At 51.6% G+C, this 13,258-nt stretch overlaps 2 protein-coding genes across 2 annotated transcripts; both read left to right on the top strand.

Annotated features, from left to right (window-relative positions):
- Positions 1–2,600: 2,600 nt before the first annotated feature.
- Positions 2,601–3,538, top strand: LOC133048785 (olfactory receptor 13J1-like). The gene is given in 2 exon segments (XM_061132543.1): positions 2,601–2,721; positions 2,724–3,538. Coding segments are annotated over 2 exon segments (936 nt in total).
- Positions 3,539–11,995: 8,457 nt separating this feature from the next.
- Positions 11,996–12,958, top strand: LOC133048779 (olfactory receptor 2S2-like). The gene has a single exon (XM_061132539.1). The coding sequence runs from the start codon at positions 11,996–11,998 to the stop codon at positions 12,956–12,958; it is 963 nt and encodes a 320-aa protein (XP_060988522.1).
- Positions 12,959–13,258: the final 300 nt, after the last annotated feature.

The following is a 13,258-nucleotide window of genomic DNA, read 5'->3' as shown; positions in this document are numbered from 1 at the left end:
GAATTCCTGGCCCTGAGCTACCTCCTCCAACTTTTCTACACCAATTAATATCTCTAAGTAGACTCTGTGTAATTGGGTCTTTGGGACATCATCCCTGAAGCACCCCAAAGTTTCTAAGCTGGGCGAATTTCCCCTTCTGCCTCTAAATTGCCTTGGGGATGGTGCAGTCCCCTGGTGCAGGGAGCTTTGAAAGGTCCCTCCTCCCCAGGAGGCTGTCGGCCAGCATGGAGCTGGGAGCGGCTTGGTCAGGCAGTCCCTGGCTGCTGAGAGTCAACCACCGGGCACCCTGTTCAGCCTTGAACCCACCAGAATTTCCCAGTTCTATCCAACCTGACACACTTCAGAGAAGCCGCTGAATTCTAAGTGCTTGGTCTACTTCTCCCAAATTCTAAGAGCTCCGCTCAACTGTATCACATTGCAAACACTTCACTAAACTCTACGAAAGCCTAGGTGTGTCTTCTTAGTTTGGAAAGCTCCACCAGTGTGAAACTCCGGGTCCTGTCCACTGAGGTTCCCTGGAGAGAGGAGGCTCAGACCTGCTTCTTGGACCTGTTTTCTCCTGACTACAGCCAGTGAAGGTTGCTGGTCTCAGAAACATCTTCCAGGGAACAAGGCACATGGATCTGGAAGAGGCTGAAGGTAAGTAAAACAACGGTGACACGGGGCAGAGGAAGGGGCTGGGATCAGGAGCCCCGGGGAACTCCTGCAGCCTTGGTTTCCCCTCTAACTCACCATGCAGCACTGGGCAAGCCCCTCCTCCTCTGAGCTTCATTTCTCCCATACCTAACAAGGGGTGGTCTTGCTGATGTGTAAGCCCCCTCCCAGTTCAGACAGGTGTCATCCAGGCTAGGAACAGCTTGGAGTGAGCAGCCAGCTGCTCACTCCCAATGTGTCTTAGTCTCAGGAAGTGGCAATGGGACAGGAAGAAGCTGGCTGTGGCCAGGCTGGGGGCTTCAACTTGGCCTTGAGAATCTGGGTGAGGAGGGGAGAGGGCGACCTCCCTGCGGGCTGGTGCTGGGCTAAGCAACCGGCTGGAAGCCAGTGAGGAAGGTGAGCACCATCCTCCAGGTGCACACACACGGCTGTGATGCATACAGGACAGAGGGCTCAGGTGGCCTGGGAGAGGATCAAGGGAGGCTCTCCAGGGGAAGTGGCACTTGAACTGGTTTTCAGATAGCATTTGGCCAGAAGATATGCAGAAAGACACCGTGGGCTCTGCAAACGAAGCTCCCTGGCCCAGCCCTGGGAACCAGAGTCCCACAGCCTGCAGCCACATCCCTCCTCCCGGCTCTTCTTGGCCCCCAGTCCAGGAGAGAAGGCTGAGCGACTCAGATTCTCAGGTTCTCAGCACTCAGGCCGGAAGGCAGGTGAAGCGCGGAGCAGGCTGCTCACCATGTCCCGGGCCTGAGCTCTCTTTGTCCTCAGGGTTCATCCCAGGCAGAGATTGCTCCGCAGCCACAGGACCGCTGCTTCCCCCGTGATGCTCCCAGGGCTCCCGCCCAGCCACACACCCCCTGTGTCCTGCCTGGTCCTCTGAAGCTCCAGCCACATGTCCAAGGGCCTGCTCTACTGGGTGTGTGTGTGTGTGTGTGTGTGTGTGTGTGTGTGTAAGAGAACAAGAGTGAGTGCCTGCCACACATACACTCGAGCCAAGGACTGTGCATGCACACACATGAGCCCGATGCGGTGTGCGTCCTCACAGGTGAAGTGTGAACCTGGCTGCCAGCCGCGTGTTTGTGCGTACAGGCAGGCAGGTGCCCGGGTGGCGGCCTGTGTGGGTGTATGTAGATTCTGACAGCTGTATCTGCAGCCACTGACTGCAGAAGCTGCCAATGCCTTTAGGGGATAAGCTATGTGGTCCACTGAACTATGCGAAGGAGGAGGCTATGGGCTGACCCAGCCACCGGGCCTGCATCACAGTGCCCACCGCCTCTGTGCCCCCCAACCCTGGCATGGCCCCTGCTGCCACTGCTCAGAGACCATCTAGCCCAGTGAGTCTCAAAGTGTGGTCCCCTGACCAACAGAACAGCATCACTCAGACTTAATAAGATAGAAACTCTGTTTTCACAAACTTTCCAGGTGATTCTCATGTAATACAGGTGATTCTAAGATTTGAAGACCTTCCTTCCAGCCCATTGTTCCCGAAATGATGCTGCTAGAATACTTATTTGCAGAAGGTTAACGGGTGCTCTGTAAAAGGAGGATCTATGGTCAAATAAGTTTGGAAACTACCTACTCTCTACATCACTTTCAGAAAGTCACAAATCACAGTGGTGTGTTAATGACTCTGAAAATTTCTACAGTAAATTATTTACTTTAGATTAATCCAATGTTGTTTCAAATTGCTTTTTCAGATTGCCCACATTTCCATTAACACTCTTAGAGAAATTCTGGCCCACCTCAATTCTCATTTTTCACATGGATCTATTGAAAACTGGAAGAAGTGTGGGGACTGCCCAAAGTCTCAGAGAGAATGTGAGTCAGGACTCAAAAAGGCCCTAGCAATACACTTCACCCCTAAAGAGACTCTGTGGGCTCCCCGCCACCCTGCACCCTCTTTCCCTGCCTCCCAGCCACGCGTCCCGCCAGAGCTCTGAGATATGGAGCCCGTCAACAGCACAGATGTGTCTGAGTTCTTCCTGAAAGGATTTTCAGGTTACCCTGCCCTGGAGCACCTGCTCTTCCCTCTGTGCTCAGCCATGTACCTGGTGACCCTGCTGGGGACACAGGCATCGTGGCAGTCAGCGTGCTGGAGGCCCGCCTGCACACACCCATGTACTTCTTCCTGGGCAACCGCTCCATCCTGGACATCTGCTACACGTTCACCTTTGTGCCCCTGATGCTCGTCCACCTCCTGTCAGCCCAGAAGACCATCTCCTTTCTTGGCTGTGCACTCCAGATGTGTCTGAGTCTGTCTACAGGCTCCACAGAGTGTCTGCTGCTTGCCATCATGGCCTACGATCGCTACCTGACCATCTGCCGGCCACTTAGGTACTCCATACTGATGAGCCACCGGCTCTGCTTCTTGCTGGTGGGAGCTGCCTGGGTCCTCTGCCTCTTCAAGTCGGTGACTGAGACAGTCATCGCCATGAGGCTGCCCTTCTGTGGCCACCAGGTGGTCAGTCACTTCATCTTCGAGATCCTGGCAGTCCTGAAGCTGGCCTGTGCTGACACGTCCATCAGTGAGGTCTTCCTGCTGATGGGTGCCGTCTTGCTGCTGCCTGTGCCCCTGGCCTTCATCTGCCTGTCCTATGCGCTCATCCTGGCCACCACCCTGAGGGTACCCTCGGCCGCCGGGCATTGCAAAGCCTTCTCTACTTGCTCAGCACACCTGGCTGTGGTCATGCTTTTCTACAGCACCGTAATCTTCATGTACATGAAGCCCAAGAGCAAGGAGGCCCGAGTCTCTGACGAGGTCTTCACGGTCCTCTACGCTGTGGTCACACCCATGCTGAACCCCATCATCTACAGCCTGAGGAACAAGGAGGTGAAGGAGGCTGCCAGGAAGGTGTGGGGCAGGATGCAGGCCTCCAGGTGAGGGAGGCCAGGGCTCCTGCGGGTTAGCAGGTCAGGTCTGCCTCGTCTACAGAGAGGGTAGATGGGGCGCAGGGTTGGGGGTCTGGAATCTTCACCCCAGAAAGGCAGCACCACCTCCCGCTGATCCTGCCACAGATCCGAGCTCACAATTCCGCCTTTGTTCCTTCCCCAGGCAGAGCCCTGGGCCAGCTCTCAGCATCACTCCCCACATCTTCACACCAGCCTCCCGGCTGGCCTCAAGATTTCAGTCTTGTTCCTCCCAATCTATCCTCCAAGGGTCATCCAGAGGGATATTTTGGAAAAGTCTATTTGATCATGTCTCTCTCTTGACTGAAACCCCTGAATGGCTCCCAGAGCTCTCAGGATGAAGTGAAAGGGCTTCACTGGGGGCATTACAGGCCCCTGCAACTTGGTCCTGCGGCTCATGACCAACCCCCTCCCCCGCCCTGTGCCCCGCAGACTCCCTCCAGTCAGCCGCACACACCGGCCCGGCAGGAGCCTCCGTGCGCCCAGCAATGCCCAGCTCTGTGCCCTTCTTGCCTCTTCCCACAAGGCAACCCCACCCAGCACACAGCTCCATGTGTAAAAGGACTGCCTGATCCTTAAGGCCCGTCTTTTTATTTTTAAAATGAAGTTCCCTAAGCTACACATGAGGTCCTTGTTGTTTTCCTCTTTTATATATAGTACTGTAAATCTGTTAACCCCCAGCTCCTAATTGACCCCTACCCCCACCTCAAGGCCCGTCTGGAATGACACCTCCTCCAGGAAGTCTCCCTACTCTGCACCTCTCACTGGGCTCCTCCTGCTTTATTTCAGTGTTGCTCTAAGAGCCAGTAGTACCAGATCTGGCCCTACCTCAACCCCAAGCCCACACTGGTTTCTTTTTTTTTTTTTTTTTCCGATTATTTTTTTTTAGATGGAGGCTAATTATTTTACAATATTGTAGTGGTTTTTGTCATATACTGACATGAGTCAGCCATGGATTTACATGTGTTCCCCATCCTGAACTACCCAACCCCCACCTCCCTCCCCACACCAGTTTCTTAAACAAACAGAAAACACATCAATGTAGGGCAGAGCCCGGGATCCTGCCCAAATCTGAGCAGGGCTGAGATGAAGTTCGAAGATGACAGGCACAGTCTAGCTCCTGGGGAGGTGATCGCAGAGGCAGTGATGAGGCCCAGCCTCCAAGATTTGCAGCCTGGCCCAGGCCCTGGGACACTGGTCACCCGGAGCAGCTGAGGGTCTGGCTTCCTCTATTGCATTAGCAGCAGTCCCTCCATCGCCTCCCTGCCGAGCATCCAGGCTTCATGTGGCCTCGGGGAGACTCTGCTTCACCCACCTTCACCCCACCTACTAAGACCCTGACATTTCTACGTCTTCCTAGAGATCAGCCTCCTCCTAGGTTTGAACACACGGAGGAAACAGACTCAGACTTGAGAGCATCTCCATTCCCTGCCCCCTCCGTGGTACCATCTTGTGTGATGGGAGAGCTCGGCCGCCGCGCAGCAGGCCCGCTCTCCTGTGCCCCATAGGTAAGCACAGTCCTTGTCTGAGGCCTCAGGTACCCTTCAGTCCCTCTTCCTGCCTCCTCTGTTGGTCAGAACAGAGGCGAAGAGAGCAGCAAAGCCTGCAGCCCGCAGCTGACCAAGCCAGGGAGAAGCTTCTGCAGAGATGTCTGCCAGGCCTCTGATGCCACGACTGGAGTTTGGACTTTACGCTGTGGGGACTGGGAGTTTACAATCACACTTCCTTTTAGCAGGGCCACTGATTAGACACCATTCTTCACCCAGGAAACTGGCAAAGAATTTTTCTAACATATATTGGTAACTATAGTGCAGTGAAGCAGGTAATATCATACACAGCTGGTAAGGGTGGGAATAAATTTATATCAACTTCCTGCCAAGTGAGTTGTGGGTATGAATCAAGAGACTTGAAAACTTCACACCCTTGACCCAGCACCTCTACTTTTAGGAATTACTTGGAGAAAATTATTACAGGTACAAAGATTTATCTATTTTGTCTATCTATATGATATTACTCACAAAGGTATTTTTGGTAACAAAAATTGTTAAGACTCATAATCTCCAACTGGGGCTGAATGTGTAAATAAATTCTGGTGGAGCCCAATGATGGACTGTGACACAGTCATTGTAAATCTTATTTTTTGAAGAATAATTGATGACGGGAAATGTTCACACTGTAATTAACATTCAAAAAGGTAGAACAAGGAACTTTGTACTCAATATAATCTCAATTTTTTAATGATATTTTCTTAAGGATATATGAATAAGTATGTATATAGAAATACCTGGAAAATTATGGCAAAATATTAAATAACAATTGTTTCCTAGAGGTGATGGAGTCAGAGATTAATATTGCTTTCTTAATTATTCTTCCCAAACTTGTTCAATACTTCTAAAATGAACATGACTTTGAACTTAGATATAATGTTATTTTTCAGAAATGGAAGATCACGTGGCTCCAGGCAGAGCCCAGAGGAGAAGGGTCCCTGCCCAAGGGCAGGAAGTGAGGGGTCACAGATGGAGGCTGACCCAGATGGGCGGTCAGTCTGAGAGCGTGGAGCTGAGATCTCCTGGGGACATTGGGCTGATGGCAGAGATGGCTGAGGAAGGAGGAGACTGTGGTTTGGTGCTTGAACTTCTGGGTTCTTTGGGTTGGTATCGCATCACCCTGAGAGCTGCCCTAATAGCTGGGGGAAAAAAGAGTAGGCTGGAGGTGGCGGGAGGGCTAGGGGGGAGCTTGTTTGTGGGCAAGACGGTCCCGTTCCTCAGCAGTCAGTAAACGCGTGGTGACAATCTTCCAATGTTTTATTTTGACCTGTGCTCTTGACAAAAGGATATTCCAAGAGACATATCACAGTTTATTCAGAAAATTTGCAATTGCTGCTGCATTATTTAAGGCTGTTTTTAGTCCTTAAGCTCTGTCAAGTTGTCATTCTTTCTTGTGAAGGAAGGAGAATGGCATGGGAAGGGAAACAGAAAAGGGGACCTGCAGACACTCACAGCCAGCTCAGCCCCTGACTTCACATCCGTCGCGGGGGCCCAGGCCTCATCCTGTAGAGCAATCCCTTTCCTTAACCTCCCCTGCTGGCTCGGTGGTAAAGAACCCGCCTGAAATGCAGGAGACACAGATTCGATCCTTGGGTTGGGAAGATCCCCTGCAGAAGGGAATGGCAACTCCAGTATATTTCTTTGTAGGAAAACCCATGGACAGAGTAGCCTGGTGGGTACAGTCCACAGGGTCACACAACTCACAAAAAGAGTCAGATAGAACTTAGCGACTAAACTATAACAACAACCTTTCATGAGCACAGGTCCCCACAGCACTCCTGGCAGGAGACACCCCATTTCATAGCCCCCAAGACTCAGGTCCAGGGCTGCAGGGAGACTCGGTCTTCAGATTCCTGTCTGGTGTCTCTCCTGTGCCCACCTCACCCAGCCGGGCCCTCCTGGGGCAGCACAGGGAACCTGGGGTCTCGAAAGACACATCGTGCCAAGTCTGCAAACTTGTGTCCTTGTAGAGTCTGAACTTTAAATTGGACAGAGACTGTGAAGTCCCTGAAGGCAGGGAGCACGAGAGATGTCTCCGTGCCAGGGGACCGGGAGGCTGGGCCTCGGGGGCTCGGGGCCTCGATCCTGGCCCACCCCAGCACAGCGTGTCTGCTGGGAATGCACTCAGCACTCCTCACTCTGTTCTCCCAGCCTTGGGTCACCACACCTGTCATCTGCTCAGCCACCTGCTGACACCCAGGTCACTGGACCAACAGGTACGAGGCAAGGAGAATCCATCTGGCATGTTGACTCATCTCCTGAAATATTTTTAATCATACAGAAACCAGAATACGTCCTTGGAGAAGGAAACAAAGTGATACTATAATATCCACTACCACTTACTGAATACTTACCCTGTGCAAACCTCAGTGCTAAGAGCTTTCACTGAATCCTCAAAATTGCCCCACAAGGATATCCTATTCTTATCCCTACAGGTAAGGAGGCTGAGACTGAGAAAGCCTTCAGCAAGTGGCAGGTCTCAGACCTGGGCTTGGCGGTCTGACTCCAAACCCACCCTCACCCGCTCTGCCGTCACGGTGTGGACTGATGCAGGAATCCAGATGCGGAAACTTCTGGGTCATTCTAACAGGAACTTCTTCTTGTGCTCCTCAGCTTCCTTTTAAAATCAGGTCTGAAGCTTAAAATAAGAATGAAATGGTTCAAACTAGATTTACCAGCCAATGAAACTGATATGATATTAACCTGTGTTGGAAGTTGCTAGACAGATGAGGGAATATTTCAGGGATGGGACAGAGTATAAGAAATCACATATTGAATAATTCCATTTCACACAAGGAGAAACTCAATGAAAGTCAAGGAGCAGAACGGGAACAAGAGCAAGAATCAAATCTGGACACCTCACTCCCAGTCGAGGGTTCCTTCCAGGGCATCACCTTGCCTCTCAGGAGGGCTAAAAGTGGGGAGAGAATTAGACAGTGATTCTCTGTAAACCTGACTTTCCAGGACATGACGGAATGAAAGACCTGTCAGACAGATGCTGGAGTGTTTTCCTGAGTCTACAGCAAAACTCCATTGCAGCAAAATGCTCCGCAGCAGGTCTGGTCCTCCTCCTCTGGGCATTTGTAGGATGACACAGGGCAGTGGGCTGTGGAGAGATGGGACACATCTCACTTCTGAGTCGGAGCAGTGACCTGCTGGTGTGAGAGGCTCTGCTGGGTTCTTCCCCAGCTGTGAGAACTGGTGACGTCCCAGATGGTGGAGCTGGGGTCTCTAAGGATGACAACTTGGAACAGAGCCCCCTGAAAACCTGCCATGGATATGAAGGGTGAGAACTAAACCTCTGTCCTGGTAAGTCACTAAAATCATGAGGTTAGTGTTACTGCAGCAAGGCTCTGCTCATCTTTCTTTTTCCACTGTAAGATCTTTTTCATTTGAAAGTTTAAGCTTTTTGTTTTGTCTTGGGGTATCGCTGATGAGCAATATTGAGGTAGTTTCAGGTGAGCAGGGAAGGGACTCCGTCATTCAGATACAAGGATGCATTCTCCCCCTGCCCCTCCCCACCATCCAGGCTGGCACGTAACATGGTGTAGAGCTCCGTGTGTTGTGCAATATGTCCTTGGTGGTTATCCATTTTGAGTGTAGCCAAAACTCAGCCCATCTTGGTGGACCAAGAGAACGACAGCTGCTGTCTGTGGGGCCAGCCTGAGCCCCTGTTGCAGTCCAAGCTGTCCGTAACCTGGCAACATGGTGTTTTCTAGACAGAGTCTTATTTCTTTGGGGTCACAAGCCTAAGGCTTCATGGGCTTTCCTGATTCCTATGAATGTGTTCTGATCTGACTCTTAAATTGCAAGGAAACCACCCTGTCTGCTCGTTTAGCTCTTCAGAGAGACCAGTTGTCCTGCATGGAGGAGCTGCCACCCCAGAGCTCTGGTCCTTGTAATCACATCCTGTGTGTGCACATGGGGGAAGAAGGAGGGTGATCTCAAGGTCAGACATCTGGGATCAGGACTTTAGCAGAAGGAAAGCGCTGGATCTTAAACAGCAGCTCCTGGGTGGGGCGCTGGAGAGGCTGGGGGTAAACTGGACTCAGCCCTGTGATTTCCGTAGCTCTCAGTCTGCTGGGTGAGAGGGAACCAACACACAACAAAGCGTGCGAACAACTGTGTGAGTGCCGTGGTGTCAGGATGTCAGTGCAGTGGAGACGTCTCAGAAGGCAGCCCCAGGGAGGAGCGGGGTGTGAGCGGAGCCTGGGAGGATGAGTACAGAGAGAAAGGGGCTCCAGCCTGAGGAAAGCAGGAGAAGAGGGAGGGGACAGGAGCTGTGGGGTTCGTCCACCAGCGGGGACTGGTGTGCTGAGGTGGAGAGGCATGCACGAAGGTACAGAAGGTGAGGCGGGGCTGGGGGGAGGCTGATGACAGAGCCCTCCGATGTCCATGCCATTCCCACCTGGTCTCTCGGATGGAGACAGGGGTGGGGACAGAAAGGCAGGGTTAGGTGGTTTCCTACCATTTACTTGCCTGAAAACACCCCCACTCCGGTGTCCAGTGCCAGAATTGGCGGTTATCAGGACTCTTGGACACAGACAAAGGCCTTATACTTGAATCTGAAAAGAAGCGGTCGACTTAATCCAGCCACATGAAGTCCTAACCTAGGAGAGACCTGCCCTTTCAACTTATGCTTTCCAGACCTCAAGTTTGACTCTGTCTTTACATTCCAGACTCAAAGAGAATCTAGATGTTTCTAAAGCCGAGTGAGAGGAAGGAATAGGCCAAGGTCACCAAGAGACACGGGGATGACTGTAAACACCGCGAGGGAAGAAGGCACAGGAGCCTCTGCTGTGTTACCAGCGTCAGTACATAGTAGGTGCTCGGTAATAATATCCTGGATGTGTGAATTAATAAGCCATCACACTCAGGCAGGTATTTACCTTTTTGCCAAACTTCAGCAAGAGAATCCCTACCTTAAAGTGTTTATGTGGGTAACATTTACGGTCAATGATGGACCCAGATAAATCACCCACTCTCTATGATCCAGAAACTTCCTTAACAATATCACCTGATTTAGGCTGCAGGAGGGAAAATCAGCAGAGGCTCTGGGGAGAGAGGGAGTCCTGACAGACGCTGGAGGTCCTCTCTGGGAGGAGGGGAGACGGATCCAGCAGGTGCCGTGACTGAAGGTGCAGTCTCTGAACTGAAGCCTTGCCGCTAGGTCATCTCCTGGTACTTTTTAATGTGAGTCTCATCTGGACTACACAGAATCCCCACTTTTCAAAAGGAAATTGAGTCTCACAGGCCAAGAGACTTGGTCAATATTGCATAGTTCCACTTAGTTATGAAGCTGTTCTGCAGGGCTGGGTTTTGAGTTGACTGTCTGTTGACTGACTGGCCTTGGAAGCATTCGCCGGATGAGGTTCCTGGAGGAAGTAGACAGCTTGCTCTCAGGTGTAACAGAGGAGACAGGCGTGCAGCACAAGAAGAGGAAGGATGGCCAAGGGCTGCGGGAGGAAGGAGGGAGCAGGTCACTGCGCAGGGGGCAGGTGGGCGAGGAGGACAGATGAGCTGGCTCTGCAGAGGAGAAGAAGCATCTCCCTACTGGGGAAGACGGAGGACAAGCCTTCAGGAGGGAACTTCTTGGGCAAAGTTATAACTCTGGGGAAAGACAGGGTTTATTCAGGAAGAGTGAGCTTACCAGTTGATATGAATGATAGATGCAAATCTACAGGAAGAATGAGAGGGAGGGAACCATTGCTGAAGGAGAGAGAGGACTCTAGTGTTGTCATAGGACATTGGCTCCATGTCAGTCTAGCTGTGAACAGATGGAGGAGGGGTAATTTGATCTTCTGACAAGTTAAATTTCATTGTCAGCTCCTATTTATCCCTAAGAGCAGGGGGTCGCTTGGGCCACAAGATAGCTTTCCATCTAACACTTGACCCTTGTCTCCCTCCAGACACTGGCATTTCCCAAGGGGCTGAGACCAGCTCAGAAGAGACATGGAGACTCCTGGACAAAGACTGTGGCTGTTTCCCACCCTCTCTTGATAAAGGGGGTCAGTGACCCAGGACACCTCTGCCAGATTAGAACCTGCCATTCCCTCCTGTGTAATATCATTGGCAATATCATTTATCCTAAAAAGCTCTATGGAGGCCAAGAGGAGACTCAATTGGCTTTTATGACCAGAGTTAAATGGTGTGACAGTGGCTCTATTGGGATAAGTATGTTCTTGTATATTCTTTTCAAAAGCAACGCATGGTCTGTGCTCTTAGGTAGAGACACCGGAATAAGGCTTGTGCAGCTTATGCAGAAGAAATGTTCAACCTTTATGCCCAAAGGAATGAGATGACCATCACATCACACACCTGCCTTCCCAAGCTCAACCACTTAATTAGAGAAAGAGGAATAGCACTGGTTACAAGTGTGGCATCTTTTTGTCCACGTAGTTTTCTTTCTGCTAGAGCCCAGCAGCTAAACACCCTACACAGGGTAGGAACTCAAAAAATCCTCAGTAAGTGAATGAATCTGAAGTCCTATGTGCATCATTCAGCCACATGAAGTCATAATCTAGAAAATGTGCTTCCTCTTAATAGCCAAGAACACTGTAGATTGAAAAGGAGCTTGAGAAACATGAATTTATTCTCTTGTCTCCCACAGGCCAGATGGGGGAGAAGAGAGAAGGGCTTAGGCAAATAGAATGGACCCCATCTCCTGTAAATTACACCAGAATGACAGAACTGACGGGGCTGGCTTGCAGACCTGAAGTCCCCTCTCTCATTGTAACCATGGTGAAACTGAGCTCCAGACGCAGGGCTGACTCACTCCAGGTAACACATCCACACTGCTTGGCTCCCAGGCCCACTGGTGCTTTATCCGACACCTTCATGGTGCAGATGGGAAAAGAGGGAGAGTGAGATCGATGCAGACTGAGATGAATGGGGCAAACCAGACGTTCGTGACGGAGTTTGTCCTGCTGGGGCTCCACGACCACCACCACCTAGAGATGGTCCTGTTTGTGCTCTGCCTGGGCATCTACTCCATGAACGTGCTGAGGAATGCCCTCCTCATTGGGCTGAACATGCTGGACCCCCGCCTGCACACACCCATGTACTTCTTCCTCAGCAACCTCGCCCTCATAGACATCTCTGCCACGTCCTCCGTCGTGCCTCTCATGCTGGTCCACTTCCTGGAAACCCAGAGCACCATCTCCTTCCCTGGCTGTGCCCTGCAGATGTACCTGACCCTGGCACTGGGCTCCACGGAGTGCGTGCTCCTGGCCATGATGGCGTGTGACCGGTACGTGGCCATCTGCCAGCCGCTTCGCTACTCAGAGCTCATGAGCCAGCACACGAGCTTATGGATGGCGGCGCTGAGCTGGGGGGCAGGCTTTGCCAACTCCCTTCTCCATTCCAATCTCACCTGGAACCTCCCCTTCTGTGGCCACAATGTCATCAACCACTTCTTCTGTGAGATCTTGGCGGTGCTGAAACTAGCCTGTGGGGACATCTCTCTCAATGCGCTGCTATTAATCGTGGCTTCAACTGTCCTGACGCTGGCCCCGCTGCTGCTCATCTTCCTGTCCTACGTGTTCATCCTCACTGCCATCCTGAGGGTGCCCTCTGCTGCCGGCCGGCACAAAGCCTTCTCTACCTGCTCTGCCCACCTCACAGTGGTGGTGATTTTCTATGGGACTATCTCCTTCATGTACTTCAAGCCCAAAGCCAAGGACCTCAACCTGGATAAGCTTCTTGCATTGTTCTACGGGGTCGTGACCCCCTCGCTGAACCCCATCATCTACAGCCTGAGGAACGCAGAGGTGAAAGCTGCTGCCATAGCTCTGCTGAGAGGCGATCTCCTCTCCAGGAAGATGTCCCGCTTTCTTGTTGTTCCCTAAGTCCATCAGGCAGGTGTGTGCGTGCTGAGTCGCTTTAGTCCTGTCCAAGTCTTTGGGAATCTATGGACTCTAGCCCTCCAGGCTTCTTTGTCCATGGCATTCTGAAGGCAAGAATACTCAAGTGTCTTTCCATGTCCTCTTCCATGGGATCATCCTGACCCAGGTATCGAACCAGGACTTCTTATGTCTCCTATATTGGCAGGGGGGTTATTTACCACTAGCACCACCTGGGGAACTAGTTATCCAGTGATGTGACTTCAAAATTGACTTCCCTGGTGGCTCGGATGGTAAAAGCGCCTT

Source organism: Dama dama, chromosome 29 (genome assembly GCF_033118175.1).
Source record: "Dama dama isolate Ldn47 chromosome 29, ASM3311817v1, whole genome shotgun sequence".
NCBI classification, from domain to species: Eukaryota; Metazoa; Chordata; class Mammalia; order Artiodactyla; family Cervidae; genus Dama; species Dama dama.
This window is presented reverse-complemented; position numbering and strand designations above follow the sequence as displayed.

Coding starts and splice junctions, on each gene's coding strand:
- LOC133048779 (XM_061132539.1), top strand. CDS start 11,996: ATGAATGGGGCAAACCAGACGTTCGTGACGGAGTTTGTCCTGCTGGGG.